This window comes from Phyllostomus discolor, chromosome 14 (genome assembly GCF_004126475.2).
Source record: "Phyllostomus discolor isolate MPI-MPIP mPhyDis1 chromosome 14, mPhyDis1.pri.v3, whole genome shotgun sequence".
In the NCBI taxonomy this organism is placed as follows: Eukaryota; Metazoa; Chordata; class Mammalia; order Chiroptera; family Phyllostomidae; genus Phyllostomus; species Phyllostomus discolor.
Window position 1 is genome coordinate 47,464,603 of NC_040916.2, and position 19,041 is coordinate 47,483,643.

Consider the following 19,041-nt stretch of genomic DNA (forward strand, 5'->3'; position numbering starts at 1 on the left):
AAGAATTAACATCATTAAAATGTTCATACTACCCGAAACAATCTATAGATTCAACACAATTCTTATCAATGTTCCAATGACATATTTCACAATAGAACAAATATTTCAAAAATTTATATGGAACCACAAAAGGACCCACATTGCAATGGCAATCCTGAGAAAGAAGAACAAAGTTGGAGGAATCACACTACATAAAATCAAACTATACTATAAAACCATAGTAATCAAAACAGCATGGTACTGGCATAAAAATAGACACATGGATCAATGGAACAGAATAGACAGCCCAGAAATTAACCCACACCTTCATAGTCAATTACTATTTGACAGAGGAAGCAAGCACATACAATGGATTAAAGATATTTTATTCAATAAATGGTGTTGGGGAAATTGGACAGATATGTGCAGAAAAATGAAACTAGACCACCTTGTTATACCACACACAAGAATAAATTCAAAATGAATCAAAGATTTAAATGTTAAATCCAAAACCATAAAATACATAGGCAGTAAAATCTCAGACATCGCTGGTAGCAATATTTTATCGGATATATCTCCCCAGCCAAGGGAAACAAAAGAAAGAACAAAACAAATGGGACTACCTCATACTAAAAAGTTTTTGCACAGCAAAGGAAATCATCAACAAAATAAAAAGACAACCCACAGAATGGGAGAGCATATTCGCTGATATATCTGATATCTAAAATTTATAAAGTACTTACAAAATTCAACTCCAAACAAACAAACCCAATTAAAAAATGGACAAAGGACCTGAATAGACATTTCTTCAAAGAGCATATGCAGATGGCCAATAGACATATGAAAAGATGCTCGACATCTCTAATCTCCAGAGAAACCCAAATTAAAGCCACACCTGTTGGAATGGCTATCATCAATAAATCAACAAACTACAAGTGCTGGTGAGGATATGGAGAAAGGAGAACGCTTTTGCACTGTTGGTGAGAACACAGATTGGCACTGCAATTGTGAAAAGTAGTATGGAGATACCTCAAAAAATTCAAAATGGATCTACGTTTTGACACAGCAATCCCACTTCTAGGAATATATCTGAAGGAACCCAAAACACTAATTCAAAAGAACATAAGCACCCCTATGTTCATTGCAGTGTTATTTACAATCACCAAGATATGGAAGCAACCCAAGTGTCCATCATTAGATGAGTCAATAAAACAACTATGGGACATTTATGCAATGTAATACTACTCAGCCATAAAAAAAAGATGAAAAATTTACCCTTTGCAACAGTATGGATAGACCTGGAGAACATTATGCTAAGTGAAATAAGCCAGTCAGAGAAAGACAAATATCATATGATTTCACTTATATGTGGAATCTAATGAACAAAATGAACTAACAAGCAAAATAGGGACAGACTCACAGAGAGCAGGCTGACAGCTCTGGGTGGGGTGGTTAGAAGGTGAAAGGACCAAGGGGGAAAAAGGCCCATGGACATGGACGACAGTGCGGTGACTACGGAGGGGAGGGGGATGGGTGGAGGTGGAAGAGAGCATAAGGGGGATAAGTGGTAATGGAAAAAATACAATAAATCTTTTTTTCAAAACAAGAAATATGGAGAGGAGCTATGTAAATGTAATGTGTGTGGGCGAGATCTTCAGTTTTCTCTAGTGCTTTGGAAATCATGAAGAAAAACCCTGTAAATGTAAGGAATGTAGGAAAGCTGTCATGTGGCTCCAAATCCATCAGCCATACTGCAGAAGGCCTTCATTAATGTAAGGTCCTTATAAACATAAGGGGAAACCTTTAGTTCTTCAACTTCATTTCTAATATGCAAAAAAGCCCTCACTGAAGCCCTGGCTGCTGTGGCTCAGTTGGTTGGAGCATTGCCTCATAACCAAGGAGCTGTGGGTATGATTCCCAGTCAGGGCACATGCTTAGGTTGTGCACAAACAATCCTGGCCTGGCACAAACGATCCTGGGTTCTGGGCACATACTAGAGGCAACAGGTCGATTTTCTCTCTCACATTGATGTTTCTCTCTCTCTCTGCCTCTCTCCCTTCTTTTTTCTCTAAAAAAGCAATGAAAAAAAATGTCTTGAGGTGAAATATTTAAAAAAACAACAACCCCACAATGAAGAGCCTAATCAGTGTTAAAAAAACGCAATAAAGCATTCAGGAATCCCAGTCATCTTTGAAGATATAGAAATCACAGTGCTGAGAAACTCTATGAATGTAAGGAATGTGGAAAGGCCTTAAGATATTCCAGTTCCTTACAAACACATCAAACGAGTTTCAGACACTACAATTCCTTACCAGGACACCAAATGTTTCACACTGGAAAGAAACCCTATGAATGTAAAAAATAATAATAATAATAAGTAAAACATTCAATGTTCCCAGTCTTCTTCAAATACATGAAAGAACGTCCCTGGCCAGGTGGCTCAGCTGGTTGGAGTGTTGTTCTGTACACCAAAATGTTGTGGATTCAATTCCCCGTCAAGGTGAATATGTGAGGAAACCGACCAATGTTTCTCTTACACATCAATGTCTGTCTGTCTGTCTGTCTCTCTCTCTCTCTCTCTCAAATCAATATTTTTTTAATGAAAGAGCTCACATTGCAGAAAAACAGTATGGATGTAAAAAGTGCAGAAAAACCTTTAGATATTCCAGTGTGTGACAAGTACACAGAGGGACTGGCGCTGAAGAGAAACGCTGTAAATGCAGAACATGTGGTAAAGCACTCAGGTGTCCCAGCAGTCTTCAAATACATGAAAGAACTCGCAGTGGAAAGAAACCCTATGAATGTAAAACATGTGGAAAAGCCTTCAAATTGTATAGTTCCTTATAAATCCAAAAAAGGATTCACACAGGAAAAAACCCTGTGAATGTAAACATTGCAGGTAAAGCCTACAGAGAACCCAGTTCCTTATGAAACACAAAAGAACTCACACCTGAAAAAAGCCCTGTGACTGTAACAAATGTGAAAAAGCCTTCATTTGTAACAATTTTTTTTCAAAATTGCAACATGAGAGTGTGCACGGCAGAGAAATCATATAAATGTGAAGAATGTGGAAAAACCTTCAGTCATTCCTATTTTTCCCAAAGACATGAAAGGACTCACTGGATCAAACATCTAGTTTAGTATAGGAAAGACTTCAATTAGCCCTCATCCTTACATGTAAAACTCCCACCAAAAAGAAATAAAATGTAGATAATGTGAGAAGGCTTGATGGAAATTAATTCTTGTGCAGTATTTCAGAAAACTTCCGACACTGAAAAGTTGTTATCAAAATAGTAGATAATAATAATACAAACAGAGTCATTTTAAAATGGAGTCAGAGCCGCCACCCCAGAGGAACTGCCTGCAGGCCTTACTCCTCAAACCTTTGGGATGTTAAAACCAGGCAAAACAGTCTTTGAACTGGGCCCAGCCAACACGTCTGCTTTCCTGCTATCTTCCTGTTTGCAAATATAACAGGAAAGGAGACATTACGGCTACCTGACTAAAAATTAAAACATTCTTCATTTTTAAAGATTTTGTTTGTTTATTTTTAGAAAGAGGGGAAGGGAGAGAGAAAGAGAGGAAGAGAAACATCAGTATGTGGTTGCTTCTCGCACGCCTCTCCCACTGGGGACCTGGCCTGCAACCCAGGCATGTGCCCTGACTGGGAACTGAACTGGCAACCCTTTGGTTCACAGGCTGGCACTCAATCCACTGAGCAACAGCAGCTGGGGCCATTCTTTATTTTTTTAACTTTTTCTTATTACTGATTTTTAGAGAGAGAGAAACATCAATTTGTTGTTCCAATTATTTATGCATTCACTGGTTTATTCTTGTATGTGCCTGACAAGGGATCAAACCCACAACCTTGGCATATAGGGATGACAGTCCAACCACCTGAGCTACCCTCCAGGGCAACACATTCTTTAGAATGAGCTTCACTGTGTTAGCCTATCTGCACCTATAGAAATTCCTTCCTTTCATCGATGTACTAATTATCCCCTTGCCCGCTCTCATATTAAAAAACCCTTGCCTTTACCCCGTAATGGGAACACTTTTGAGTTGTTGCCTGCATCAGTGCTTCTCAAATAGTTATTCTTTTGGATCTCAAATAAATGCTTGTTGCCTCTCACCTTCTCTCTATCTATCTATCTATCTATCTTTTTTAACAGAACTGAACATGGCTCCAGGTTTCGGTCCTCAGCATTGGCAAAATGAAGTTGCCAATTGACTTGAGAGTGGGGAAAGCATGGGAGGAGCAGATCGAGGGCAAACAAAAGGCGGTAGTTTGGGACATGTTAAGCTTGGAATGTTGCGATATTGTGATTTATAATAAGAAATATATATTTGGGCGTCCCATTTCTGGCACAGAGCTCTCAAAACCCTTGGAACTCCTGTGATAAAAGCAATAAAGGTGTCATGATATTTGTAACAAAACCCTCTCAACCACAACTCAGTGCATGTTAATAAAGTGACGGTGGATGAAGGCTGGTTGCCAGGGAAACCAGCCCTGTGATTAGAGCGGTAGAACTCTCCCATGGGACTCAAGAGGGGGCAGGGGGTTGAATGATCCTTACTGTCCAATGATTTAATCAATCATGCCTGTGTAATAAAGCTTACATTTTATAAAAAGAGAAAAAGGTCAGTGTTCAGAGCACTTCTGGGTTGGTGAGCACACGGAGACTCAGAGATGTGCCACCCCTGGGAGACATGCACCCTTTCCCACAGAACTTGCCATATCATCTCTCCCCGCTGACTGTTCCTGAGTTATATCACCTTATAATACCAGTTATCTAGTAAGTAAACTGTTCCTCTGAGTTCTGTGAGCCACCATAGCAAATTAATCAAACTCCAAGAGAAGGTCGTGGGAACCTCTGATATATAGCCCATCAGTCAGAAGCACAGGTAGCAACCTGGCCTTGTGTTTGGCAGCAGAAGTGAATGCGCATTCAATCAGACTAAGCCCTTAACCTGTGCAATCTGCACTATCTTCAGGTAACTTGTGTCAGAATTGAGTTGAATTGTAAGACACCTTGCTGGCGGAGAAATTGCTTTGGCATAGGGGGGAAAAACACAGCAGAATTGGAATTGGTGTCAGAATTAGAGATGCTATTTATTTATTTATTTATTTATCTTAGAGATGCTTTTTAGACAAAACCTCTTCTGTTCTCACTCCATGCTCTATCCCTTGGCAATTTTATCCACACCCAATGCATAGGTTTCCATCTATATGTTTCTGACTCAGGCTGCCAATCCAGCCCCACGCTCTGAACTATAGGTATATATATATCCAACTGCTTCTTTGATATTCCCACATAACCAGTTCACAGGAACATCTACAACTAAACTTCCAATATCTACATACCCATCCCCTCCCCCAACCATCTGGGCCTCTTCCTCTCCCTGGCCCATCATATCCAGTCCCTCGAGGCCTCACTATTTTATAGCCTAAGTCTCTCACAAATCTATCCCTTTCTCACATCTCTCCACTGCCTCCTTCCCCAGAGCTCACTGTTCCTTTCACCTGCTTCGTTGTTCTCTATGTACCATACGACGCCTCCACCTGGACAGACCACGAGTGCCATGAGAACAGAGCTAGAACAGTGTCTGGACATCATAAGTACTAAATACGTACACGCTGACTAAAGGGATGAGTGTCCACTTCCGCCACCCTAGCTCAGGAGACAGCTGTAGGTAAGAGCAGCAGCCCTCCTAGATTCTAGCAGACTTCCTGGATTCTAGCCCTTACCAGTTTCATCGTCTCCAGCAAGTTTTATAATTTCTCTGTGTCTTGGTTTCCCTATCTGCAGAATGGAAATAACAGAAGCACTTCCTTCATTGCATTGTGGGGAGTTAATACATACAAAATATTCAGAATAGCATATGGTATAGATTAAACACTTGGTTTAAAATTAGCTATTATCTGCTTAAAATTACCTCCTCATTAGTCTCCCTTCATCTACTCTGCCCCTCTCTCTTTGCCATATTGAAAACTGAGATTTTTCAAAATGCAAACCTGATTACGTCACACAAACAAGGGCACACACATGTACTCATATCGCTGAAAAAAAAATTTAGTGGCTACCAATCCTTAACATGTCCCCCAAGATCCTGCCCGCCTCTCTAGCCTTTTCTCTTGTCTCCACCTTGCTCTTAGGCTTTGCCCACACTTGCTTTCCCTCAGTAACTCAGGGCCTCTACATATGATGAGAAGCCCTTCTTTCCACCAACTCCACTCCTGCCTCTTCTCTTTCTGGACAACTTCTGTTCATCTTGCAGATGTGAGTTCAAGTGTCACTTCCACGAGGATATGCTCCACTCCCAGTCTAAGTCAGGTTTCTCAGTTAGAAATTACCACAAATGTGATCCCTCCAATGTTCTCTTAGTTTGTAATTATCTACTTGTTTGTGTGATCATGCGTGTATTTGCTGTCTTCTCCTCCACCTCTAAGCTGAAAGCCCCATAAAATCAGAAAATATATATGTTGCTATTCTTTTTTATAGCAGCATCTACTGTGAATGGCACCTACAAGGTACCATTTTGAATGAATGAATGAATGAATGAATGAATCTACACAGAAGCAACCACAGTCACCTTACAGGGCATGTAAAGGGCACTCTTGGCCCTCCATAGTTATTGGGACTAAGACCCAGCAAGAGCCTCCTCCCTTCAGGCAGTCCACACAGAGTTAGTAAAAGATGGTCTGAGTCACAGAGCTAATGGTCACCAGTAGTGTGTCCTTGGCTAAGTCACATCAACTCTGATATCTTCATCCGTAAATGTGATCATGATTCCTGTTTCACAGGGCTGTCAGGAGGACCGATGAGACTTGAATAAGAAAGTGTTTTAAAAACATTTAACGCTGGACAAACTGAAAGAATTGTTTAGTTTTTCAAAAGGAATTGTAACAGGGTGCAGCCCTGTTACAAGAGGGGGGCCAAATAAGGATTTGGAATGGGATCCAGAACTCCAGGTGTCCAGGAAATATTAGAAAAATATATAGGATGTCCTCCCCCTCCCCGCCACAAGTGTGAGTTGGGGGAAGGGACAAATGGAGCAGGGCCATTGAGAGCTATTTTGTATAGCCACAGCTTTGCAGCTAACCTCTGGCATGGTCATTTAACGTATCTATAACATTTAACCAGTTTCACAGATATGTTAAATAGCTGTGACCACACTTTGAGCCAAGGGGATGGAAGTGACTTCCATCCAAGATGTAACTGGGAGGCAGCTCCCCATGGTTACAGTACCTGCATGAGAGCTTGGAGAAGATTGACTCCATGCCATGGGGCCACACCTGCCCAAACTCATTATGGCAGCCCAGAAAAGCTGGAAGAATACAGGAGTGCTGACGTGTGTAGCCGATTATAGGAGGAGTTGGAAATGGGGCTACAGAGGAAGATTGGTGCGGGGATTTAAACCCAGACACAGCAGCCATGCAAGAGAGGACCACGTGGCTATGAGTGTAGAAAGGGGAGAACCACACGGCTTTGGCGAGAGTGAGGACCACGTAGCTTTGAGGTGCTCCCTTTTGCCACGTGGCTTAGGAAGTAGGAGGGACTTTGCCTGGAAGAAAAGGGGTGAAAGGACTCTTGCTGGTGGGCCATGAGAAGGTGCCACATGGCTTTGAATTAACTGGAGATCTTGGTGGCGACACAGCTGATGATGCCAGGAGCTCAAATCACAGACTTCTACTTCTTTTCCTGAGATACAGTACCCCAGATTAGGGCAGAGGGAGAAGAAAAGGCTGTGTGTGTGTCTGTGGGTATCCTAAAGGACTTTAATATTTTAAAGAAGACATTAAGCCACTACTCTAAGTCTGTATAGCTTTAAATAAACATTTCCTTTACTTTTCACAAATCTCTGGCATTGAGAGATGTCTTTCCTCTGGTGGCAGGCATAGCAAACCTAGTGAGGGGTCCTTTCAGTAATAGTATATGGTACACCCACCCCCCTTAAGTCTGTTCTGTAACAGAATTACTAGAAATCTAAATGGAAAGAAAAAACAAATATACAAGAAGTACAAAATCTGACACAGGTGGTTTTTGGTTTTCTACTCTAAAATAGCAAAATAAACCAGGTTTTCATCCTAAGGAATGACAAGTCTGGCTACAGACAGGTTTGATAGGCAAAATTTATTGGGCACCCACCACTTTAGACCCAAGTGGTTTAAATACTAGGTCAGGCCTGTGTGAGACCCCAGACAGACAGACCCTTCTCAGTACTACTGTGGGACCTACTTCTGACCCTCTCTCCCCTGCTCTGCTCAGGCCCTGCTCAGGCTGTCCGGTCCCTGGAGTCCTGGGTGAGAAAAGGCTTGCCCTTCTCTGGCCCCACCACTCCCCGGGGAGGTCTCGGACTGAGCTGCCTGATCCTGCAGTGGCAGCTCTTGTCCCTCTGGGGCCTGTCTGGCTCTAGGCCCTGAAGCCCAAGTCCTGACTGCTGTTAACATTCTCTGACCTCCACTGAAGCTCGGTGTTTTCCCCAGCACTTTAGGTTGGAACTTAAGTCTCCTAGAAACAGTCTTCGAACTGGGGTCACATGCTCTCTCATTTCCTGCCAACTGTTCAGAAGTCTTGAAAGCGGGAAGTGCTGAGCTCCAGATGTGTGCCCAAGCACGGAAGGGGGCATAGCCACTTCTCTCAAAGACGCAGCAGCAGTGTTCTCAGGAACAGGGCTGGGGCTGGCCCACCAGACTCTCCCCCACTACTCCCCCCACCCACATTCCTTTAAGAAAGATTCAATGTGGAAGACTGAAAAATGAGGAGCCAGTCATTGGAAGGGAGGTGGCAGAAAGGAAGTGCCTCTAATATTTCTCATGGCACCCAGGGGCCGCTCTGTGGCTTTGAGAAACCACCTCCTTCACTATGCCAAGGCCTTGGCACCTGATTGTTGTCCCTATCCTGTTCTCCAAAGCCCCCTTATCTCCCTACCTGATCTGCTTCTCTCCTGTTTCCATTCCAGTTCAGCCCACCCAGGTAGCCCCACTCTACATCCCCCGTGCCCCCAATGCTCTCTAAAACAGTGGTCTTCACGGGGTTTTCTCCTGTGCTCCCTAAAGAAATTCTGGGTTCCAGCCAAGATGGAGGCATAGGTAGATATACTTCGCCTCCTCGCACAACCGGAAGGACAACAAATTTAAAAACAAAAAATAACCACAACTGCCAGAAAATCGAACTGTATGGAAGTACAACAACCAAGGAACTAAAAAAGAAACATTCATCCAGACTGGTAGGAGGGGCGGAGATGGGCAGCTGAGGTGGAGAGGACGTGTGGCAAGGCAGGGGCTGGAGGACCAGAGCAGGCAAGGAAGGGCTGGCAGGGTGAGCAGTCCCACATTTGCATGCGGGTAAACCAGGAGGAACAACTGGGGAATGAGGGAGACCACTGGACCCATGGTTCTAGCCCAGGAAAATAAAGCCTCAAAAGCTCTGACTGAAAAAATCTGTGCGGGTTAAGGTGGCAGGAGAAACTCCCAGCCTCACAGGAGAGTTCATTGGAGAGACCCACAGGGTCTTAGAATGTACACAAACCCTCCCATCCAGGTATACGCACCAGAAGGGCACAAGAGGCTGAGACAGAAAGAGAAAATGGGTATATAACATACTTTTTTAATTTAATTTTTTAAGATTGAATTTATTTATTTTTAGAGAGAGGGGAAGGGAAGGAGGGAAAAAACCATCAATGTGTGGTTGCCTCTTGCGTACCCCCTACTGGGGACCTGGCCTGCAACCCAAGCATGTGCCCTGACTAGGAATTGAATCAGTGACCCTTTGGTTCACAGGCTGGCACTCAATCCACTGAGCTACGCCAGCCAGGGCACATAGTCTTTTTTTTTTTAAGATTTTATTTATTTATTTTTAGAGAGAGGGGAGGGGAGGTAGAAAGAGGGAGAGAAACATCAACCTGCAAGAAATACATCACGGCCCCCAGCTACATGCCCAACCCACAACCCAGGTATGTGACCTGACTTAGAATCAAACCAGCAAACTTTCAATTCACAGATCAGCACTCAACCACTGAGCAACACCAGCCAGGGTGGATATATAACACATTCTGAGCTAGGAATGAGGTGAGGCACTTAGGGGCTTCAAAGGATGATAAGAAGAATAGATGTTTAGTAAATAGAAGTTTGTCCTGCCCTGTAAATAAGTCAGAAGAGTCTACCTCTGATAATCTCTTATTATGAACAAGGTTCCTAATTCAAGTTCTTCTGGGGAGTTAACGAAGAGGCAGAAGTTTCTCTTGAGCCCATGGCTGCAGTTGACTTTAGTTCAAAACAACACACACACCACGAGGCCACCTTTGGGTGGCTCGTTCTGAACCCCGACAACAGAACAACCAGACAGAAAATAAGTAAGGAAGCAGAGGACTTGGACAACACGACACACCAACAGGCCTAACAGACATATACGAACATTCTACCTCACAGCAGCAGAATATACATACTTCTCAAGTACACGTGGAACATTCTCCAGAACAAGTCACATGTTAGGCTACAAACAAGTCCTTTTTTTTTTCTTTTTATCCTCACCCAAGGACTTTTTTTAATTGCTTTTAGACAGAGAGGAAGGGAGACAGAAAAACATCAATGCAGCCACTATGGAAAACAGTATGAAGTTTCTCAAAAATTCTAAAATATAACTACCATATGACCCAGCAATTCCACTCTGGGTACATATACAAAGCAGTTGAAAACAAGATCTCAGAGACATATCAACACTCCCATGTCAATACTATTTAGCCTTTAAAAAAAGGAAATTGTGTCATATGCGACAACATGGATAAAATTTGGGATTATGCTAAGTGAAATAAGCCAGTCACAGGACAAATGCTGAGTGATTGCACTCTTGTGAAGTATCTAAAGTCCCCAAACTCACAGAAGCAGAAAGTAGAATGGTGGTTGCCGGGGGTTGGGGGGAGGGGTTGGGGAGGTGTTGTTCAGTGGGCAGTTTCAGCCTTGCAAGGTGAAAAAGTTCTGTGCGTACAGCTAACAGTCCTGTAACGCACACTTAAAATGTGTTCAGGGTAGATTGTGATGTTTTTACCACAATTATTATATATGTGTGTGTGTACATGCATGCATGTGTGTGTGTATACACACATACAGAGAGGGGTTGGCAAAAGTAGGTTTACAGTTGTGAGTACGTAAAACACAGGATTTATTATAGCGAGTGCCCTACGAGGTTGTGTAAATAATGAAGGCCAGCAGTTTGGGCACTTGTTATGAGATTGTACTTAGGTACACTGTGTCATCATGACATTCTTGAGCTAATAAAGCTATTGTAATAGTCAGAACTGTATGTCTTTTTCCATGTAAACAACCCTTGCCCACCCCTGTGTGAGTGTGTGTGGATCCTCTCAAAAATGGGAATGAGTTCTTCACCATTCGGTCAGGGCAGCATCGTAACCGCTCCCGTTCATACCCGGGCAAAGGGTGGAAGACACCAGCCTGCTACCTCGTCTGCAGGCTTCTTCTGAGGCAGGTCGATTTTAGAAGGTTGAGGAGCTACAGATGGATTCCAGGAAAATTGCCTGTGCCTGTGCATCTTTGGAAAAATCTTAAACCTTGGAAAACACTGCCCCAGGTTGAAAACCATGGCTGAAGAACCCTGCAGGCCGGACTTTGCTGCTTCCCTGCCTTCCTGTGGAGCACAGGCCTTCTCTCCACGGTAGGGGCTTCACCAGTGGAAGAACAGGGAGAAATGGAGAAGCTGGCATTACCCCTCCAGCAGCTACAAGCTTTGATTTCCTTTCCCCCTCCCAGTTCCAGCTCTGGCCTCCCACACTCCTCTCTCCTTGAACCCTTATTTTCCCATCCCACCAAATTCCCTGTGTATTAGAATAAGCTGTTGCTGAATACTCGGGGCCTCAGTGCCACTCATGGCTCAAGAGTGAGGGTCAGCCAGGCTGTTGTGGCTCAGTGGGTTGGGCATTGGCTGGAAAACCAAAAGGCCACCAGTTCAATTCCCGGTCAGGGCACATGTCTGGATTGTAGTTCATCCTCCAGTCGGAGCACATACAGAAGGCAAGCTGATTAGTGTTCTCTCTCGAATCAATGTTTCCTTCCCTCTCTCTCTCTCCCTTCCCCTCTCTAAAACAAAAAATTTAAAAAATACAAATAAAGCCCTGGCTAGCGTGGCTCAGTGGATTGAGCTCGGGCTGCAAACCAAAGTATCGCAAGTTCGATTCCCAGTCAGGGCACATGCCTGGGTTGCAGGCCACGGCCCCCAGCAACCGCACATTGATGTTTCTCTCTCTCTCCCTCTCCCTCCCTTCCCTCTCTAAAAATAAATAAATAAAATCTTAAAAATAAATAAATAAATAAATAAATAAAAATAAAAAGACCGAGAATCATGGCCTCTCTCTCACAGAATTGCAGTAAGGACTACCTGGGACAGACTGTGTACCCGGAAGGTGAGTTTGAGTCTGAGTCTGAGTCTGGGCCAGGAGGGACCCAGACGGTGACATGGGGTCTTCAGACCTTTGTGGAGCTGGAGGGAAGGAGCTGCTGGCCCAGGGCTGACAGCCAGGAGTTTTACTTCTTCCTTGCTCTGCCAGTGGCCTTGAGAAAGACCACCAAGCTTGAGGAGGTTCCAAGGAGTGGAAAGATTTTAATGAGCATCACAAAGGGACTGCGTGAGGGGGATACAGATTTCAAATCCAGCCTTTATTGCCATGCTTCAGGGGCTGAGTAGGAGGGAGGGGGCTCAACCCTGCTTATCTCTTCCCAGACCCAGAGGCAGCTGGAAGGCAGTCCCTGGAAGTCTTTCCCCAGCAGAGGGGGTGCGGGGAAGGAAGGGGAGAGGTCTCTGCTGCTGACACCAGGAGCAGGAAGACCTGGAGCAGCGAGCTGACCTCCAGAGGTCAGGAGAGACCTAAAATCAGGCAGGAATATCAGATGTTGGAAGGGTAGGTGGACTGAGGAAATTCTTGGGGTCCCCAAACAGCACTGGGATCTCAGAGGGCCCAGCAGGGTCTGCTGGCTCCAGGGACTGGGACCCTGAGGGAGGCGACCCCAGACTGAGATGCTCACAGAGGCCCTAACATCATCCCCTCCCCCTGCTCAGCAAGGGTCTGGAGAGGGTCTGGAGGGAGAAGTGAGGATGGGGCCTGGGTGGGCAGGAGGCTAGGAAGAGTGTGAGGGGACGGTGGGGTCCTTTAGCTGCTGCTCTGCTGCTCCTGCTCACGGATGAGGTTGGCAATGGGGCTGGTGATGCCGCCTATCAAGGTCCAGTACTCATCGAAGCTGATGCGCCCATCGTGGTTGGCATCCAGGTTCTGGATGAGCTTGTCCGCAGCTTTGCGGTTCCCCGTGTCCTGGGGAGAAAGGGGGGTCAGCACTGCTGAGAGTGGCAGTCTCACAGGACCCCGGGCAGGGCCCAAGGCAAAGGCCAGGATCTGGCCTGGGCAGCTGCTGCCCTTGGCAAACAGGAACAGAGCCCTCACTGGCTCAGGCCTGGGTACCCCAAGAGGACAAAGGCTTGGGTGGGGTCGAGACCCTGGCTCAGAGGGTAACTCAGAAAGAACAGAGGCGACACCCTGAGAGGACAGGGCTTTGGGGGCTGGAGAGAAAAAAGGCCCTTGGGTGGGGGCCTTACCGTCAGCATGTGATTCAGCTCTTTCTGAAGCATCTTTCGGAAGCTGCTCTTGCTGATCTTGTTCTTGACTAGACTGTGCTTAGACACATACTTGTAAAAGTTTTCCACCAGAACCACAACCGCCTTCTCCAGCTCCGTGTAGCAGTCCGCCATCTCACTGCCTCACTCCTCGAGCGTCCTGGGCACCGTGAGAAGCGCAGATGAGAAGAGACCCCACAGGTCAAACCTCCTCCCACACCCACGCTGGGCGCTGGGTCCTCCAGGCTGGCAGGTCCCCCGGGAGGAGGAGACAAGGAAAGGGGGGCACAGGATAGCCCTGGAATGAGAACTATGTGGCTCTTCTAATCCAGGTGTTCCCCAGCTCAACTGCCTTAACAGGTTCTCCGGGCCCTTCCCCAGCCCCAGGCACTGGGCTTGTCAGAATTCCAGTGAGAGCAAGAGTCTGCCGTGGGAAGAGGCGAGTGAATGCCCATTGCTCTGCCCTCTGCGCACCGGGCCGATCCAGGCCCCCTGCCCCAGGTGCAAACACCACTAGGAACTGCTAGGATGAGCCAAGAGGGCCTGAGGGGTAGAGGGTAGGAGCCATGTTCCCTCACCAAGACACCAAGACTGTCTGAGACCCCAGCCCCAGGCAACAAAGCAGGAGGCAGGGACCTAGGCTCTCCCCAGTCCCTTCAGCCAGGATCCAAGACAGTGAGTGACTCCGGAGTCTTAGGCCATGGCCGCTCCTGGGAAAGGACAATGTCCTGATTCACTGAGGCAGACATTCAGCAGACTCCCAGCCACACCCCGCTGGCCTAGCCTCCCTCAAACCCACCCCGAAATATACAGCAAGACCCAAGGACCCGGCACCACATTACCTAAAGAGGAGCCAGGCCGGGTCTGCCCCAGCTGGAGACAGAGCCGCAGCCAGCCAGAGGCCACAGTCACCCCCTCACCCCAGGACAAAAGACACTCACATTCCCAGTGATTACAGCCTTCTGAATAACAGGATATGAAGGGAACAGGCGGATCTACTCTGAGTCGCCGCCCATGCCCAGTGCCCCCCCAAGTGAGCCGGGCAAATGAGCCTCCCCTCACGCCCCCAAGCCCAAGAATGAGCTACAGCCACCCTGCCCATCAGGTCCTGGCTAGGGAAGGTAAGCACAACCACTGTACAGTCTGGGCATCCAAAGTTTCAGTCCCTGCCCTTGCCACCTGCCCTCTAATCCCCTTGGGGCCCTCTTCCTCTGTGCCCTCATCACTCAGCTGAAGCCTGCTGGAGCCGCACCTCCCACAGGAAGGCTGCCCGGACCCCTACCCTCCATGCCCTTCTTCTTCCCCTGGGTCCTACAAACTCAGTCAGCGCAGTCCAGCGCCGCTAACCGGTGTGGCTGCAGCCTTTTCCTGGGTCTTGTCTCCCCAGACACCAGCTATTACTAGAAGCAAGGAAAGTGTTTCTGACACACAGCCACTGTGTTTTCTGAACCACACAGAAAGATGAGGCTTTGGAACCATTTTTTTTTTTAGTCCTGGATAGACTACCTCCCTGCTTTTTGAATCTCTGCACCTGGCCTAGCCTGTATCGCTCAGCCCAGTGCTTTGCTCAAGGAAGATGGAATATAAATGCCCTACTTCCTTCCAGCCCTGACACCAAGTACGCAAAGCCCCTGACTACCCTTCTAAGGTTGTTTGTTTGTTTTTTGCCACTTTTTTTTCAGAAGGAAGAATGAGACTAGTCCAGGATACAGGAAGGAAAGAGAGTTGAGAGGGTGAGGGAACAGGCTTCATCATCTCTGAACAAGAATCCTGTCCTTCCCTCCCCTGGTCTGTGGCCAAAAGGATGAAGTATGAAACCAGCACTGCAGGATTCTAAAAGTTGTACCCATTTCAGCAAGGACTGTGCCCAGGCTACTCCCAACCAAGCTTTGTGAGTGGCAAGAGAGTTCAGAGAACGTCCCCACCCTTACTCATCCCAGACCTTGATCTCTGCGTGAGGGATTCGGTGGGAAATAGGAGGAGGAAAGGGAAAGAAATCTGTTTGGAAGCATGATAGGTCTTGCCCCTTTCCCCAAAGTCCACCCACCACCTGCCTTCCTGGAGCCTATTCCTCTGACCAGAGGAACCCCACCCTTCCTTGTTAGCAATCCCCAATCCCTACCGAACTTCTGGCAGCCAAGTAGGCAGGACCCAGGTGAGCACCTAGGAGGTAATCATCCACCTGCTGTCAGGTGTTCAGATCAGCCCAGAGAGGCAGCTTCAGCAGTGCCCAGGCCTCCCAATGGTCGGCCCCACCCCTGCACCTTGTAGTCAGATGGACACTGCTGGAGATACATCTGGGCAAATGCCTCTCTGAAGGAATGTCAGAGTGAGATAGTCAGATGACCCTCCCCTCTTCCGCCCTCCCTCCCTCCCCTGGGGGCCAGGAGACAGGCTCTGCCACTACACTGATGTCATAGCCACCTGGTCCTCCTGCCTGTCCCATCCTCCCACCACCCAGGCTGGACGGTCCCAGGCACGGGACTGGGGCGAGGTGGGCGGTAGGTGGCGTGTTGTCCTGCACTGACTTGAGAGTCGGTAGACATGTACATCGGAGTCCCCCCCAAAAAATGGGGAGACCACTGGTTCCCCCAAGGGCCCTCTCACCTGGGGTCCTCACCCCTCTAAAAATATTCTCATTGTCTTCCCCTTGGCTGATTCATCACTGAGCAACCAGGAGGCCCCGTCCCCACTCTGCTCACCTGAGCTCAGCTTGATGGCTTGATGACTTCTCCAAAAGCCCAAATGGCCTGACACCATGCTCCTGGGTTTCAGCCACCCCAGCCCCACCCTCCCACACCAGCCCCAGTTCTGGGCCCCACCCCTCCAAGTGCCTGCTAATCATCCCCCATCTCTTCATCTCTCTAGTCCCCTTCGATCTGCAGCCCGAACATCCACACACTCTCCAAAATTCACCCTCCTCTCCCACCTCCACAAACACTTCTTGAGCCTTGAACTGTTTTCAAGTGTTGGGATATGTCCCTGGACTCCCATCCCTCCTAGTCACCTTCCTTGGACAGCCTAGCCCACTCTCAAGCCTAAACCGGGCAGGCTCTGTGTTCCTTCCATCTACCTCAGGTTTTTTCATTCATTTATTCACCATTCATTTGCTTATTCATTCACTTATTCATGAATTTATTTATTGACTCATTCATTCATTCTCATTCACTCACTCACTCATGCATTTCCTTAATTCACTTCACTATACAGGGAAGGCGTAACCTGAAGTGCTCTGGTAACGCTTTCCTCAATTTCCAGGGCTGTTTCACCCTAACCTCTTCAGCCTCGATATCCCCACTTTCTACTCCATGTTCTCACGGTCTTTTCCCAGTTCCACAGGCTACTACCTCACACAAGCACCCTGCCTCGCCCTCCCCCACATCACAGGACTCACTGCATTTAATTCACACATACATATACACAGAGCGAGGGTTCTGCCATTCCTGATCCCCTCTGCTTGGGTAACTCATCTACCTTCTACCCACTTGTGTTTTTGGAGAATGTAGCCAGAAGAAGAAGCCAGCTCCTCTGAATGTTTTTCCAGAAAAGTGAAGTTGGAGGAGTTTTTGGTGGACACACACACCACGGCCGCCCCTGGCTTCGCCAACACCCAGAGAGCTCTTCACTTGTGAATGGGGAAAAGCTGAGCCAACGCATCAGAACGTCCAGTGCTCCCTCCCCTAGCTCCCCTGCCCTCGCCCCCACAAAGCCTCACCCCCACCCGGACAGGACTGGGCAAGGGAAGGCTCCCATAGTACAAGTGGATCCACCAAACAAAGCCAGTCAAGCCAGGACCTGCCTGGGTCCTGAGGTGAATGAGAAGCTACCCAGACTTCTGGCCCCTCTCCCAGAGCTCCCAAGCTCCCCTGGGATGTCACCCAGGTTCCTCCAAGTTCCACACGCCCTCCCAAGGACCCACTCTCAGAGCACAATGGCACCTACGTCCAGGGACTTTCCTGAGTCCTGAGGTGGAGAGAAGCCACCTCAGCACCCCTCAGGCTCTCAGGCTTCCTGGACCCCAATACCTCTCCCAGAACACAGCTCCCAGAGGCCAGTGAGGCCTGTGTCCAGGGTCTGACCCCCCTCCAAACCCCACCAGCAGGCATTTGCCCTTTTTCTCTTAGGGGAGGATCAGAGCAGCTGCGGGCAAAGCTTCCAGACACCCTGCCCAGTGGCCCAGCCCCTGGAGAGGAGCCCAGACAGCTGCTGGGCTGGGGAGGGGTCTCACCAGCCCTCCACTCCTCTGAAGGCCTCTCCAGTCCCCCATCCCACCAGGATTCTCCATTCGCAAACCAGCCTTTTGGAAAAGTTAATCATGAACGAAACCTCCCCCGCCCAGTCACTGGCAGGCCCCCCTCCCCAGGACCTTTTCACTGCCCCTTCTCCTGGCCCCCCAAGCCTGTGGGGCCTCTGGGGTAGCCCCAGACCTCCCAGGACGGTCCTGGAGTACTCACCTGCCTCCTGGGTTCACCTCCTCTCCAGCAAGGCTCTGAGGCCTGGGCTCTGGCACAGCCAAGCAGCAACCCTCGCTCAGCCCAGCCAGGACTCCTCCCCGCCGCACTCCCAGAACGTGTCCCACTCCCTCCTTCCCTGCCTGGCTGAGCTGGCTGAGTGGGGAGGTAGTGACTGAACTCCCTTTCACTTGGCCCTGGGATTGGGCCCTCGTTAAAGGGATACACACCTTTTTTAACACCCCTCCGCCCCCACCCCAGTAGGAGTGGTGGAAGCTGGCACTCCCCCAACCCCACCCTCCTAGACCCGCAGGGCCTGACAGAATTTACCGGGCGGAAAAAGGAAGGGAAGGACTGTCACCTGCCCTTCTCACCTGGGTCACTGGGAGCTCAGTTTCAGGGGCCCCAAACAGACAAGGTCAGTTAGCATTACAGGCCGGCTTGGCTAGCCACAGAAATTTCCTTGCTCTTGGGATTTCAGGGGTTATGCTTGACTTTTGTGTGTTCAAGTCAGAAGGCAGATACCGGGGACCAGGCTCTGACCACCCCCAACCTCCCCCCAACCCCAACCCCCCACCCCTGGGTTCTAGCTCCAGGTCAGCCTACCAGGAGCTCTCCTGACCCCTACCCCTGGGACCTCTCAAGTGCAGCAGAGGATTCCTCTGGAAACACCCTCTAGCTCCTCCCCAAACTAACCAAGGAAACTGGCCAGTTCCACATCTGCCTGGGGAGGCAGAGCTGAAACCAGAGGGGACCCATTCACCACCCCCGACAGTTGCGACTTCACCTCACCAGGCACCCACTGTGTCAGGCTCTCTGCTAAGGACATGAAGCCTTGAGTTAGCCTCCTAACCATCCCATGAGCGAAGAACTATTAATATCCCCATTTTAGAGATGAGAAAACTGATACCGAGAGCATGCCCACCTTTCCAAAGGTTCACACCCAGGCTACCAGCCTCACATTTCCCTTGCTCATCAGCCAGGCTCCAGCA

The 19,041-nt window shown here is 48.1% G+C and overlaps 1 protein-coding gene across 2 annotated transcripts; it reads right to left on the reverse strand.

Moving 5' to 3' along the window:
* Positions 1 to 12,569: 12,569 nt before the first annotated feature.
* On the reverse strand, positions 12,570 to 18,249 carry S100A16 (S100 calcium binding protein A16). Of its 2 annotated transcripts, none has more exons than XM_028503177.2 (3): positions 18,053 to 18,249; positions 13,581 to 13,758; positions 12,570 to 13,299 (listed from the first exon to the last, which is right to left on the reverse strand). In XM_028503177.2, the coding sequence occupies exons 2-3, from the start codon at positions 13,731 to 13,733 to the stop codon at positions 13,141 to 13,143; spliced, it is 312 nt and encodes a 103-aa protein (XP_028358978.1). In that variant the 5' UTR covers positions 13,734 to 13,758; positions 18,053 to 18,249; the 3' UTR covers positions 12,570 to 13,140. The 2 variants fall into 2 exon arrangements, with proteins under 2 accessions (XP_028358978.1, XP_028358979.1); XM_028503178.2 differs by lacking the exon at positions 18,053 to 18,249 and adding an exon at positions 14,441 to 14,540.
* Positions 18,250 to 19,041: the final 792 nt, after the last annotated feature.

What these genes read in the sequence shown, in the direction of transcription:
- S100A16 (XM_028503177.2), bottom strand. Translation starts at nt 13,733, where the DNA reads ATGGCGGACTGCTACACGGAGCTGGAGAAGGCGGTTGTGGTTCTGGTG. An exon ending in AGCTGAATCACATGCTGACG is followed by an intron (nt 13,300 to 13,580) that starts GTAAGGCCCCCA and finishes CTTTCTCCCCAG; the next exon opens with GACACGGGGAACCGCAAAGC.